The sequence below is a fragment of the Pongo pygmaeus genome, chromosome 23 (assembly GCF_028885625.2).
Source record: "Pongo pygmaeus isolate AG05252 chromosome 23, NHGRI_mPonPyg2-v2.0_pri, whole genome shotgun sequence".
Taxonomy (NCBI): Eukaryota; Metazoa; Chordata; class Mammalia; order Primates; family Hominidae; genus Pongo; species Pongo pygmaeus.
In genome coordinates, this window is record NC_085931.1 from 48810093 (window position 1) to 48821629 (window position 11537).

At 55.3% G+C, this 11537-nt stretch overlaps 1 protein-coding gene across 1 annotated transcript; it reads left to right on the forward strand.

Annotated features, from left to right (window-relative positions):
- The first annotated feature begins 1281 nt into the window (after positions 1–1281).
- GALR3 (galanin receptor 3) lies at positions 1282–5099 on the forward strand. The gene is made up of 2 exons (XM_054469862.2): positions 1282–3087; positions 4044–5099. Exons 1-2 carry the CDS (start codon positions 2561–2563, stop codon positions 4789–4791), a joined length of 1275 nt encoding a protein of 424 aa, XP_054325837.1. The 5' UTR covers positions 1282–2560; the 3' UTR covers positions 4792–5099.
- The last annotated feature ends 6438 nt before the right edge of the window (positions 5100–11537 follow it).

Here is an 11537-nt window from a genome sequence, read left to right on the forward strand (position 1 = left end):
CTGAATCACACAGCTGTTCACCAAGACCTGTTCATCTCTTTGGCTCTTGCCTAGACGAGAGGCTCCTAACAGGTCACTCATCAAATCTCCCCCCCTCTGTCCATCCTTTTCACCCTGGGCAATAATACATTCTCTTTTTTTTTTTTTTTTTTTTTTTTTTGAGACAGAGTCTCGCTCTGTTGCCCAGTCTGGAGTGTGAGCGATCTCGGCTCACTGCAACCACCACCTCCCGGGTTCAAGCGATTCTCGTGCCTCAGCCTCCTGAGTAGCTGGGATTACAGGTGTGAGCCACCATGCCCAGCTAATTTTTGTATTTTTAGTAGAGGCAGGGTTTTGCCATGTTGGCCAGTCTGGTCTCGAACTCTTGACCTCAGATGATCCGCCCACCTCGGCCTCCCAAAGTGCTAGGATTACAGGTGTGAGCCGCTGCGCCTGGCCCATAACAAACTTCTTACAAAAGACAATGTGGGGAAAAAAAAAGAAAGAAAGAAAATGTGCAGGTCATGTCTCTGCTCTAGAATCTTAGTAGTTCCCCGTTGCTATCAGGTAAAGCCAGACTTTTTGGACAGGTACCTAAACCAGCTGGGCTCCAGCTGGACTAAGGCTCTGGAAAGAGCTTCCAGAGAAGGATCTCAGGATTTGCAGAGCCTGAGGGAGGAGTCTCTGGAGTCTGCTGAAAGGAGACTCAAGTCCTGGTTTCCCACTCCAGGAAACCCCAGTCAAAACTAGGAATCCTTTTTTTTTTTTTGAGACGGAGTCTCACTCTGTCGCCCAGGCTGGAGTGCAGTGGCATGATCTTGGCTCACTGCAACCTCTAACCGCTGGCTTCAAGCAATTCTCTGCCTCAGCCTCCCAAGCAGCTGGGATTACAGGTGCCCGCCACCACACCCGGCTAATTTTTGTATTTTTAGTAGACATGGAGTTTCATCATCTTGGCCAGGCTGGTCTTGAACTCCCGACCTCATGATCCACCTGCCTTGGCCTCCCAAAGTGCTGGGATTACAGGCGTGAGCCACCGCGCCCAGCCTCTTTTTTTTTTTTTTTTTTTTGAGACAATGTCTCACTCCACCTAGGCTGGAGTGCAGTGGCGTCATCTTGGCTCACTGCAACCTCCACTTCCCAGGTTCAAGCGATTCTTCTGCCTCAGCCTCCAGAGTAGCTGAGATTACAGGCGCCCGCCACCACGCTCAATTAATTTTTGTATTTTTAGTAGAGACAAGGTTTCGCCACATTGGCCAGGCTGGTCTCGAATTCCTGGCCTCGAGTGATCTGCCTGCCTCGGGCTCCCAAAGTGCTGGGATTACAGACGTGAGCCACCATGCCCGGCCTAGGAACCTTTTCTAAACATGGATTGGAGCAAGAAGGTGCAGGGATAGGGGATGGAGTCATCAGGCTGGGCCACAGGAGGTAGGAGTGCCAGAGACTGGCTGGGCCCTGGGCACAGAGGGGTTAACTACAAAGCAAATCACAGAGAGCGAGATCAATGGGTTACTGGCTGCAGAGAGAGGAAAAGGCAGCAGCAACGCAGAGAGGCAGAGAAGAGCCAGGCAGAAGAGCCTGCCACCTGGGGGAAATCAGGGACTGAGGAGGAAGTGGCCAGTGGCTACTCCAGAGGGAGTGCCCAACTCCGGCTCCCCAGAGGGGGCAGAGGAGAGGAGGGGCCTTAAAGGCGAAGGGGGAGAAGTAGAAGGCAGACCAGTACCTGCAGGGAGGCACCGAGGGGCAGCCGCTGAACCAGGAGGCCCACCCAGCCCGGCCATTCCACCCAGGATCAAGCCCACTGCCCAAGGCGGAGGTGGGTGTTGCCCATCATGGGCTTTGGAGACCTACTGCATGCTGGGTGCTGGGGTGGGGGCAGACATTGCCTTTCTTCCCTACTCCCTGCCTGGCCCCCCTTTCCCCTACTTTGTCTAACCACCCCAGTGATCTCAAGCCTGCAAGGAGATCCACAGGTAGTAGGAGACATGGGCTGTAGAGTGGGATGGGGGTGAGCATGGGTGTGGTGTGCACACACGGGTTGTCAGAGGCACCACCTGTTACAGGCTCTCACATGAGCACTCTAGCTTAAGAGGCAGGATACTAGGGTGGCAACAGCCCCAGAGCTGCCATTTCGAGTGTGATATTACCCTCCCACGTCCCCTCTCTGAGCCTCGATTTCCCTATGTGCAGAGAGGGAGCAGTGACCTACACGGTCTTCCCAGTTTTGCCATTGTGGTGATCTCACTATACTGGACCCTCCAATGACTCAGGGATGTTACCCGTGTTTTGCTGAGGCTACAGCTTGTAGCCAGAGAAAGCCCTAAACCCATGTCCCAGGGTCTCCCCTAAACTTCAGATCCCTATTGAGAAGGAATATATACCAGTTTCTGGGTTTGGCCCCTCCCACCATCGCCATATCTTCATCCTACTTCCCTTGTGCCTTCCCCAGCCTCACGGGTTGAAAGTGTCCCTCAAATACCTAGGGAGTCCTTCAGGCAGGACTCTAGGGGTGTTCCTTAGGAAACTGAGGAACTCTCACCCCTTGAACACCACGAGCTTGCTCATACAGTGGCACTCAGAGATGACTTTGGCTCTGCTCTCCCCTCCTCCATCTCCCACGAGCTTCCAGCCCAGAACACCTGGCCAGACCCAGGTCGGGGGAGCTAGATTCCGGGGTCAAGCAACCAGAACTGGGGGCTCTTGCCTGAGGATTCCAGCTTCTCTTCCCAGGTGCCCGTCTGATGGGGAGATGGCTGATGCCCAGAACATTTCACTGGACAGCCCAGGGAGTGTGGGGGCCGTGGCAGTGCCTGTGGTCTTTGCCCTAATCTTCCTGCTGGGCACAGTGGGCAATGGGCTGGTGCTGGCAGTGCTCCTGCAGCCTGGCCCGAGTGCCTGGCAGGAGCCCGGCAGCACCACGGATCTGTTCATCCTCAACCTGGCGGTGGCTGACCTCTGCTTCATCCTGTGCTGCGTGCCCTTCCAGGCCACCATCTACACGCTGGATGCCTGGCTCTTCGGGGCCCTCGTCTGCAAGGCCGTGCACCTGCTCATCTACCTCACCATGTACGCCAGCAGCTTCACGCTGGCTGCTGTCTCCGTGGACAGGTGCGCTGTGCCTGGGGCCTGGCTGGGCAGGGCTGTGGGGGCGGGGGTTGGGGGAGGAGTCCTGAACAGATCCTCATTGGCCTTAGGAAGGAGAGAGTGGGGGACCAGAAAGGGAAGTGGGTGGGAGGAAACAAAAGCTCCCTGACTTCTCGCAAGCAGCCTCTGGGCACCTGCAGGGCATGCTTGAGGGGACTATCTTGCCCTTCCCCTCCTCCACTGTGAGCTTCCAGAGAACGCCTCTGAGTCTCAAGTGGCAGCACAGGGTCTGGCACATAGTAAGTGCTCTGTAAGCGCGAAATGAATCGCAAAAGAAGCTCACGAATGCGTTCATCAGTTTTTTGTCTTTTTTTTTTTTTTTTTTTTTTTTGGATCTCGGCTCACTGCAACCTCTGCCTCCTGGGTTCCAGCGATTCTCTTGCCACAGCCTCCCGAGTAGCTGGGATTACAGGCCACCACACCTGGCTAATTTTTTGTATTTTTTAGTAGAGACGGGGTTTTGCCATGTTGGACAGGCTGGTCTCGAACCCCTAACCCCAGGTGATCCACCCGCCTCGGCCTCCCAAGTGTTGGGATTACAGGCGTAAGCCACCGCGCCCAGCCCAGCTATTTTCTAACTGCCACACCTGGCGCAGCTGTACACACATCTGCTTCCACTGCTTGAAACTTGGGATCAAATCCAGGCTCACTCTAGCTGATGACCCTGGGCAAGTCACTTCTCTCTGGGCCTCATCTGACGCATCCATAAAATAATCCTAGAAGTAACAACTCACCGGGATCGGGCCCTTGCTAGGTGCCAGGCACTGCTCTAAGCACCTTGCGCGTTCACACCCTTAATCCCCGCCACGTCCCCCACGGTTCACAGGAGGCGCACCGGGCAGCAGGGCCCCGGCGCGGGACGTGGCGCGGGCCCCTGCGGGAGGGCACCTCCCACCACGCTGACCCGGCGCCCTCCGCAGGTACCTGGCCGTGCGGCACCCGCTGCGCTCGCGCGCCCTGCGCACGCCGCGCAACGCCCGTGCCGCGGTGGGGCTGGTGTGGCTGCTGGCGGCGCTCTTCTCGGCGCCCTACCTCAGCTACTACGGCACCGTGCGCTACGGCGCGCTGGAGCTCTGCGTGCCCGCCTGGGAGGACGCGCGCCGCCGCGCCCTGGACGTGGCCACCTTCGCTGCCGGCTACCTGCTGCCCGTGGCCGTGGTGAGCCTGGCCTACGGGCGCACGCTGCGCTTCCTGTGGGCCGCCGTGGGTCCCGCGGGCGCGGCGGCGGCCGAGGCGCGGCGAAGGGCGACGGGCCGCGCGGGGCGCGCTATGCTGGCGGTGGCCGCGCTCTACGCTCTCTGCTGGGGTCCGCACCACGCGCTCATCCTGTGCTTCTGGTACGGCCCCTTCGCCTTCAGCCCGGCCACCTACGCCTGCCGCCTGGCCTCGCACTGCCTGGCCTACGCCAACTCCTGCCTCAACCCGCTCGTCTACGCGCTCGCCTCGCGCCACTTCCGCGCGCGCTTCCGCCGCATGTGGCCGTGCGGGCGCCGACGCCGCCACCGCGCCCGCCGCGCCCTGCGTCGCGTCCGCCCCGCGTCCTCGGGCCCACCCGGCTGCCCCGGAGACGTCCAGCCTAGCGGGAGGCTGCTGGCTGGTGGCGGCCGGGGCCCGGAGCCCGGGGAGGGACCCGCCCACGGCAGAGAGGCTGCCCGAGGACCAGAATAAACCCTGCCGCCTGGACTCTGCCTGTGTCCGTCTGTCTCACTCCCGTTCTCCGAAGGCCGGACGCCACCGGGCCAGGGATGGGGCAATGCCACGAGCTCTCTGAGGGGCGTTGAGTGGAGCGACTTGTCCCCGCTCCACAGCGGAGCACCAGCCCAGTGGACACCCATGGGTGTGAATATGGACAGCACAGCCCATCCCCAGCAGGGCAGCCCCCAGAGCCTGCCCAGAGCCAGCCTGGCAGTCCCTCTGCCCATCCTTCCAACTGGGTGACACCTAGGCCCTGCTTCCTCCACCACCTCTTATCTCCTTCTTGGTTCCAAGCTCAGTCCTAGGTAATTTAACATCAACAGCTAATAAATGGCTAATATTTAAGTGAGACCAGGCTCTTGGCTCATGCCTGTAATCTCAGCGTTTTGGGAGGTCGAGGCGGGAGGATCGCTTGAGGCAGGAATTCAAGGCTGCAGGGAGCTATGATCACGCCACTGCATTCCAGCCTAGGCAGCAAAGCAAGACCTTGTCTCTAAAAATAATATTTATTAAGCAGGTACCATATGCCTCATGCTACATTCTTTGTCAAAACAGCTTTGCAAATAGATATGATTAACCCTTCCCTTTTTTTTTTTTTTTTTTTTTGTCTTTTAGAGACAGAGTCTTGTTGCCTAGGCTGGAGTACAGTGGCGCCATCTCGGCTCACTGCAACCTCCGTCCCCCTGGTTCAAGCAATTCTCCTGCCTCAGCCTCCAGAGTAGCTGGGATTACAGGTGCCCACCACCACATCCGACTAATTTTTTTTTTTTTTAATAGAGACGGGGTTTCACCATTTTGGACAGGCTGGTCTTGAACTCCTGACCGCAGGTGATCCGTCCGCCTCGGCCTCCCAGAGTGCTGGGATAACAGGCGTGAACCACTGTGCCCGGCCGTTTAGCCCCATTTTACAGATGTAGAAATCAAGGATCATAGAGATTTAGTGATTTGCCACACTGCTGGTGTTTGGCAGAGGTTGATACAAACCCATGGCTGTGTAACTTTTTCTTTTTTTTTTCTATTATTATTATCATTATTGAGAGAGAGAGAGAGTTATCCAGGCTGCAGTGCAGTGGCACAATCTTGGCTCAATACAACCTCCGCCTCCCAGGTTCAAGCGATTCTCCTGCCTCAGCCTCCCGACTAGCTGGGACTATAGGCATATGCCACCACACCTGGCTAATTTTTGTATTTTTTATTTTTATTTTTATTTTTTGGTAGAGATGGGATTTCACCGTGTTGGCCAGGCTGGTCTTGAACTCCTGACCTCAAGTGATCCGCCCGCATTGGCCTCCCAAAGTGCTGGGATTACAGGTGTGAGCCACCGCGCCCGGCTCAGAGGTGACATTTGACATGTATTTTCTTGGAGAAAGGTGGGGAGGGGCATGCCAGGTAGAGCAACAGCCTGTGCAAGGCAGGGGACGTGCAGGGCAGTAAGTGGCTCCTGCAGCTGAGGCAGGGAGAGATTGGGGCAGGGGAGTCCTGGAGGGCACAAGCTTCATCCTTCAGGCAGATGGTGATGCCACTGAAGGTTTTCAGGAGAGGAGGGGGCCTATCAGATGTGCAGGTCAGAAAGCCCCCAGGGCTGCTGTGTACAAGCTGGGATGGAGGCCTAGACTTGGCAGAGGACTCAGATCAGGTGGGTTCTCCTGGGCCCTTCTTGGAAGTGAGGAGACCGGTAAAGAGTCTGCTCCGTGAGCTCTGTTGAGGAAAGCCAACGAGGCCTGGCCTAGGACTGGGAAGATATTTTTGCCGTGGACTTGGCAGGAAGATGGATGGCCTGCTGCCAGGCTTGGGCTTGGTTCCCGAGGCTCCGAGGTTTGCTTCAGGGGGCTAATGAAATACTTGGAAGAGCAGATGGTCGTAATAATAATAATTCAGGAGAGAACTGTGTGTCCAGTAGAGCCCAAGGCAGGCAAGAGGGTCAGAGTGGAGGCTGAATGAGTCCTGGTCACTGCTCCCCAGGGCCTGAGAGAACCCTCCTGATCTGAGCCCTCTGCCAAGTGTAGGGCTGAGCCTGGGGCAGCCCTGGGGACCTGGAAAGGCACTTTTCTTAGTTGGAAGGAGGTTTGGATTCTACAACCTTCTTACCTTCCTGTTTGTGCAAATCTCTTAAGAAGAGGCCTGGCCAGATCACGAGGTCAGGAGATTGAGACCATCCTGGCTAACACAGTGAAACACCATCTCTACTAAAAATACAAAAAATTAGCTGGGCGTGGTGGCAGGCGCCTGTAGTCCCAGCTACTGGGGAGGCTGAGACAGGAAAATGGCGTGAACCCGGGAGACAGAGCTTCCAGTGAGCCAAGATCACGCCACTGCACTCCAGCCTGGGGGACAGAGCGAGACTCCATCTCAAAAAAAAAAAAAAAAATTACTCTTTAGGGGGCCTGGCGCAGTGGCTCACGCTTGTAATCCTAGCATTTTGGGAGGCTGAGACGGGTGGATACGAGGTCAGGAGTTCAAGACCAGCTTGGCCAAGATGCTGAAACCCCGTCTCTACTAAAAATACAAAAAAAAATTAGTTGGGCTCGGTGGCACACACCTGTAATCCCAGCTACTCGGGAGGCTGAGGCAGGAGAATCGCTTGAACCCAGGCAGCAGAGGTTGCAGTGAGCCAAGATCGCACCACTGCACTCCAGCCTGGGTGACAGAGAAAGACTCTGTCTCAAAAAAAAAAAAAAAAAAAAAAAAAAAGATTTACTCTTTAGGGAGCTCTTTCTGGCTGCCCAGGCAGGCTTTCATAGGGAGGAAGTAGAGAGTGTGCCGACTGGAGCAGAGAGATCAGTCGGGAGGCTGGTGTGAGAATCCAGAGAGAAAGACACAGAGGCATTGGAAGTGGTGGGGAGACGTAGACAGATGGGTCAGCCACTTAGGAGGTACAATTGCTAGGACTTGGTGACTGTTGGAGGGTAAGGAGGAGAGAGGTGTCCCAGATGACACCCCAGACTTCTGGCTTGGGCTATTTGGGGGTGGCAGTGGGGATAACTGAGGGGGACAGTTTTGGTGGTCATGGTGAGGGTGCCCGCAGAATAGTGGTGTACTCTGAGTACGTGCCACGTTTCAGGCCTATGTCTGGAACTTATGCCTCATCAGCTTTAGAGATTGAAGATGGAGAAACTGAGGCTTGAAGATTAAGTAGCTTGTCCAAGATCACAGAGCTAGCCAGAAACAGAACTGGGGTTTAACTCAGGTTTGTCTGATTTTGGTTCCGTGATCTTTAATGGAAGCCATGGGAGACGAGGCAGGAAGGAATTGGTTGAGGAGGAGGGAGGAATTTGAAATGTGCAAAGGTGACCTCATCCCCCTCACCCTACCCTAGGCAGCCACAGTGGCAAGGCTGTAACTCAGCCCTGCAGAGAGCAGGCAAGTTAACCTATCTCCTCTGCCTGAGGCTGGCAGGAACAGCATCATCTGTCAACTTCAAGGTGTGCATCTGGGGAAATAAACACCAGTTAATGACCCTGAGGTTTCCTATTCATGAACACCAGTTCTTCAGCCCTGACGTAGGTTCATTTGTGAGCCACTGGCTGAATACAAGATGGCATGAGGCCAGAGGGAGAGGCTGAGCAGGGGGTAAAATTGCTTCTGGCTCAAGAAGATCAGACTCTGATTTATTAAGGCATCTGTTTGGTGCCAAGTTAAGTGGCCCAGGCTCTGTGTAGGAGGCAAGGTTGAAGCAGAAAGGGTGGTGAGGGGCAGGGGTGCCAGGATTAGGCTGGAATATTGGGGGGTGCTCTGGGGCTCCCCAAGCTTCCCTGGCCCTGGCCAACTGTGGTATAGGGGAGGGCACTGGCCTAGGCATCTGATGAGCCTGCAAGGGCAACTCTGAGAGGCGGTTGATGCAGGGGCTAAGGCAGAGACTCTGGAGCCATGCTGTTGGCTTTGAATCCAGACTACTGCGCTTGGCAGCCCTGACCTCTCCACACCTCAGTGATCTGCTCAACTGAGCTCTGTCTGAGCCAGGTTTCATTCCAGGCACTGCGGATCCTTCCAGAGGGAAGCCTCCTCAGTTGTTCACAGTCTGGCACCAGCTTCATGCAATGTCTCATGGGCTTTCTCAGGCCCTCACAACCCAGTGGAGGAGGCGCGACTCAACTGCCTCTGTCCCTCTGGGCGCGCTTCACTGCCAAGTGCATCTGTGGATACGGGCCATCCTCCTGGGCTTCCAAAGCCAGCTGCTGCCCTCTGAGCACAGGGACAAGGAAATACTCTGGGCCTGGAGCCCTGCTCTGGGGCATCAGGCAGGGCTCTTGCACTTCTCTGAGCCCTTTTCCCCATGTGGAAAGTGTGCTGATCGAATCTTCTTGTGGGCACTGAGGGCTCAGATTTGAGAGTCGCATGGGGGTTTGGCTGTCATTCCCCTTTGGCCCCACAGTTGGAGGGAACCAGGGACTTTGTTGGGATTACCTTAGGTTTCAGTCTAGCTTCCTGCCCCAGCTTGGGCTCAGCATCTGAAGTAGTCTGGGGAGCGGGTGGTCCTGGTGGGGGTAGGGGCTTTTCCCCAGACTGAGGTCACACCCAGAGCCAGAAACCTTGGTGCCTGCTCGGGGCTAAGGATGCAACTGCCCACTTTACCTGGTTTCTGCCTGCCAAGGCCAATCTTCAGAACTTGAGACTTCCTAGCCTGTCCCACCTCCCTCTCTGGCTGGGTTAGAACCCTCCCGGATCCAGTACTTTTTCCAGGCCATCTCCTGGTTGTGCTTCCCTGAGGCCTGGCTCATGCTGCTCCCCCTACCCATTCACCAAGACCCTCAAGGACCACTCCACACCCAGCTCAGCCCCACCCCCCTGTGTAGTCCTTTCTCTTTCCTCAGGTGACTAGGTGCATATCTTGGTGCTCAAGACGTTCCCTGTCCCTGGGAATGCCCTGCTGATCAGAGACCAAGGCATTCACTTGGTAAGGCCCATCAGTTTCTACCAACTGTGTCCCGGGAGCACTGGGGACATTGCACTTTGGAAACCTGGCAGAGAGGATGCTAGACCTGGGCTGGGCTCTACTTACCAGCTGCGTAGCCTCAAGCAAGTTACTTTCTCTCTCTCAGCCTCAATTTCCTGCATCTCTAAGATAGAGAAGGAGAGCAATAAATAACACGGGCTACCTAATACTTTATTCCAAACACTAAATCAAAGGGCTTGAATAAAGTCCGTGCTAGCACATAGTAGGAGCTCAACAAATGCTGCCCTCTGTTTTAGGAAACAGGTTGGGAGAAAGTTCTAAATTTCGGGAATGGCAGAAACAGCATGAACTTTGGGGATAGATACAGGTTTCAGCCCCAGCTGCTTGGCTGGGTGACCGTTTCCCACCTACAAAAGGCAGCAAGAAGGCCACATAGCTTTTTTTTTTTTTTTTTTTTTTTTTTTGAGACAGAGTCTGGCTGTCGCCCAGGCTGGAGTACAGTGGCCCAATCTCAGTTCACTGCAACCTCCGCCTCCCGGGCTTAAGCGATTCTCCTGCCTCAGCTTCCCAAGTAGCTGGGATTACATGCGCCTGCCATCACAGCCGGCTAATTTTTGTATTTTTAGTAGAGACAGGGTTCCACCATGTTGGCTAGGCTGGTCTCAAACTCCTGGACTCAAGTGATGCACCTGCCTTGGCCTCCCAAAGCGCTGGGATTACAGGTGTGAGCCACCGCGCCTGGCCAAGGCCACATATCTTACAGGATGGTTGTGAGGATCTGTATTTCTCTCCAAGCGCTTCCCACTGTTTGCAGGTGGGCAAGGGCAGGGAGCTTATCCTTTCATTCCCTGCTGTCCTCCCACCTAGAACACTGCCTAGCACATAGCAAGCACTAAGTCAATAAGTCAATATTTCTTTCTTTTTTTTTTGAGATGGAGTCTTGCTCTTTTGCCCGGGCTGGAGTGAACTGGCTGAATCTTGGCTCACTGCAACCTCCACCTCCTGGGTTCAAGTGATGCTCCGGCCTCAGCCTCCCAAGTAGCTGGAATTACAGGCACACGCCACCACGTCTGGCTAATTTTTGTATTTTTGGTAGAGACGGGGTTTCGTCGTGTTGGCCAGGCTGGTCTTGAACTCCTGACCTCAGGTGATCCACCCGCCTTGGCCTCCCAAAGTGTTAGGATTACACGCATGAGCCACTGCGCCCTGCCCAATATTTCTAACATGAAAGAAACGCGAAGTATAAGGCAAAGGATCTTAACCTGCAAGGTGAAATCAACAAATTTGAGTTTCTTCTTCCTGCCATCTCCTAAGCCTTCCTCCGCACCTCCCTGACTCTTCAGTAATTCGCAGAGCAGTCAGCAACCAGCAGAACTCACCCCTGCGAGGACAACCTCAGCTGAGCTCTCTTTCCTGCCCTGGCCCATGGCCAGCTCAGGGACCACTGAGCTCTCTATCCTGCCCAGTCCAGCCAGCTCAGGGACCACTTGGGTGTTTTCTGACTCACTCCAGTGTCTGGGGCCGACTTCATCTGGCTGGCTCTTCAGACACAATTGGGGTTACAGGAAATATCCTGGCTGGAAATGGGGTGAGACAGATTGGCTGTCTACATGGCTGTCTGGCAAGTGTTTGATGACTGACCTATAAGCCACCTTCAGTCAAGCCTTTGGTTCACTGTCTACATGGCCAGGCAGGGAGTCAACAATAGATTCTCCACCTCCCCACGGGCCAGTTCTCCTGGATCCATGGCTCCAGGGATGGAGGATGCTGCAGGAGACACAGGCCTTGCTTCCCAGCTAAGGACTGTGGGTCATCTCAGGGCAAT

Bases quoted from the DNA above. Each gene is read 5' to 3' on its own strand.
- GALR3 (XM_054469862.2), top strand. From the start codon at position 2,561: ATGACTTTGGCTCTGCTCTCCCCTCCTCCATCTCCCACGAGCTTCCAG. The intron at 3,088-4,043 runs GTGCGCTGTGCC...CGCCCTCCGCAG, and splicing joins GCTGCTGTCTCCGTGGACAG to GTACCTGGCCGTGCGGCACC.